We start from the raw sequence: 2500 nt of genomic DNA, 5'->3' as shown, positions 1-2500 counted from the left end.
CGTGCAACGAGCAAATTGTTTTAATCGAGGTCAAAGTTGATAATCAGAGACACAGCTAGGGTTAACTCGACAAACGATCCCTCGTGCGACCCTTAAATGGCGTCCTAACGAACGAATATTTCAATTAAATTGTTTACTTATTTTTTTATCCTTTTTTTTTTCTTTTTTTTTTTTTCTATGCTTCTCGAAACAACAGTTCAGTATCGGCCTGAGGAGTTCGTCGTAATGTAATTTAATTTCGTCTCTTTTTTATTGATTGAATTATTTTTTTTTTTTTTTTTTTTTTTTTTTTTTAATTATCGTCATTGTCGTCGTCGTTGTCATCGTTATTGTAGATACACAAGCGAATAGAAAAATTTTTGTCGGCATAAGAAAAAAAAAAAAAAAAAAAAAAAAAAAAAAAAAAAAAAAAAAAAAAAAAAAAAAAAAAAAAAAGAAAAGAAAAAAAAAAAAAGAAAATATGAAATAATCAAATTTTTTTCATTTCAAAACTCCTCAGGCAAAGAAACGAGCAAAGAAACGAGGTAAACCTGTTGAAAATTTTCGTAGCTCTGTTGATTTCAATTCGAAGTTATTTTTTTATCTTCGATAGATGATATATATATATATATATATATATATATATATATATATATCGTCGATAATATTTGTCATAGATATGATTTTTTGAATAAAGTTTTCTTGTTGTTCTTTTTTTTATCTTTTTTTTTCTTCTTTTCTTAGACATTCTCAGCTCTGTAAAAATACGCTTGGCAATTTTAACAGGGAGTTAGAGTTACGAAATCATAAATTTTTCTTTTTTTCTTTGCCTTTTTATTTCCTTCTTGCGTTCTTAGCATTTTTAGATTATGCATTTATTTCATTTCTCTCTTGTCGAACAGTTACGATTTCTTTTCTTTTCTTTTTTTTTTATCTTTTTTATTTTAAACCAAACCACGTTATTATATTATTATTATTATTATTATTATTATTATCATTATTGTTATTATAATGATTCGCTCGGACAATGACGTCGAATTTAGATGCACGATGTTTCTATTGCACGTTCGGCCATCGTTTTGTCCTTCATTAGGTTATAAAAATTTATTCAAAAATACAGAGTTAAGCGAAAGTCCCTGGATGATTCAAAGAAGGAAAAAAAGAAAAAAGAGAGAAAAAAAAAGGATAAAGAAAGAGAATTAATTGCTCTATTTTTCGAGACTCTCTTCGAGCTGATTTTTTGTCTTTTTTTTTTTTTTTGTTTTCTTTTCTTTACTTCTTTCTATCAAAGATTGTGAAACGACTTGACCATTAGAATTGTAAAGTTGCAAGTTTAAAATTAAAAAAAGTCTCGAAGAATTGCAATTGATTTTGAAAATTATCTTGGAACTTTTGGACCACCCTGTATAATGTATGTACAATATATCACGTGCTTTAGATAATCGACACATCGATAATATTCTTCAATTTTTATTATTTTTTTTTCTTTTTTACTTTCTTTCTTTTCTTTTTTTTTTGTTTTTAAACATTTTCCTTGTAAAAAGGCATTTTTAATTTGCAGTATCGCATATATTATATATACATATACATAGCAAGATATTAGAAATATCATGATTTTCTCCCTGGCTGCGTATTATGACCTTTAGCGTTTTATTTTTTTTTTTTTTTTTTTTTTTTTTGAGAGAGTACGTAACATACGTAATCGTCGATTCGATGTTTTTATTCGTTTTATAAAATAATTCGATCTTTTGAGCTTCTATTTACACGAGACAAATCAAATTTCTTTTTGTCAAGGAATTATATAAAATTCTATATCGATATTAATTATATTAAAAAAAAATTTGTACAAAAAAAAAAAAAAAAAAAAAAGAAAAAAAAATACATATATATATATATATTATAAATTATATTAGCAATAATATAAATAAATAAATTGTACTATATATTATAATATTAATTTCTTAGTTTCAAATATCAGAGTAATAATAATAATAATAATAATAATAATAATAATAATAATAATAATAATAATAATAATAATAATAACAATAGCAATAATAATAATGATAACTTTCGTTAAAACATATGTATACGTAAAAAAAAAAGAAAAAAAAAAAAAAAGAAAAAAAAAAAGAAATCATAAATATTTCGAATCGACGTTACAAAATGTTGCTTTCGTTTGACGAAACAATTATCGATTATCTAGTTAGTAGTGAGTACAAATGTTGAAAGAGTAGATATTTTTTTTTTTTACACGTTTCACATAGTTGAACCGTTAAATCATTGAACACCATCGTTAATTCGGTTCAAAAAGATTAAAAAAAAGTATCGTGCAACTTTGACGAGGAGGTTAACGCGATTTAAAAAAAAAAAAAAAAAAAAAAAAAAAAATGAAAAAAAATCCAAAAGAGATAGAAAATAAGAGTATAATCAAAACAAAACAAAAAAAAAAAAAAGAAAGAAACAACAAAAAAAAAAAGTACAAAAATTGCGCAGATCGGTCGGTGCGACGTTGGGCCGT

The 2500-nt window shown here is 24.1% G+C and overlaps 1 protein-coding gene across 5 annotated transcripts in view; it reads left to right on the top strand.

Annotated features, from left to right (window-relative positions):
• The window catches only part of LOC124957812 (sodium channel protein 60E), an 82880-nt gene that overhangs the window by 79851 nt on the left and 529 nt on the right, over window positions 1-2500 (top strand). For 4 of the 5 annotated variants that reach the window (XM_047515167.1, XM_047515169.1, XM_047515166.1 and 1 more), the window contains exon 22: window positions 2476-2500. This exon is cut by the window's right edge and continues 529 nt beyond it. In XM_047515167.1, coding sequence (XP_047371123.1) covers window positions 2476-2500 — 25 coding nt within the window. Of the gene's footprint in view, window positions 1-499; window positions 525-2475 lie in introns of all 5 variants that reach the window. The other variant, XM_047515170.1, reaches the window with a different exon arrangement.

This window comes from Vespa velutina, chromosome 2 (assembly GCF_912470025.1).
Source record: "Vespa velutina chromosome 2, iVesVel2.1, whole genome shotgun sequence".
NCBI classification, from domain to species: Eukaryota; Metazoa; Arthropoda; class Insecta; order Hymenoptera; family Vespidae; genus Vespa; species Vespa velutina.
Note: the sequence above shows the minus strand (reverse complement) of the source record. Positions and strands in the feature narration are given on the sequence as shown.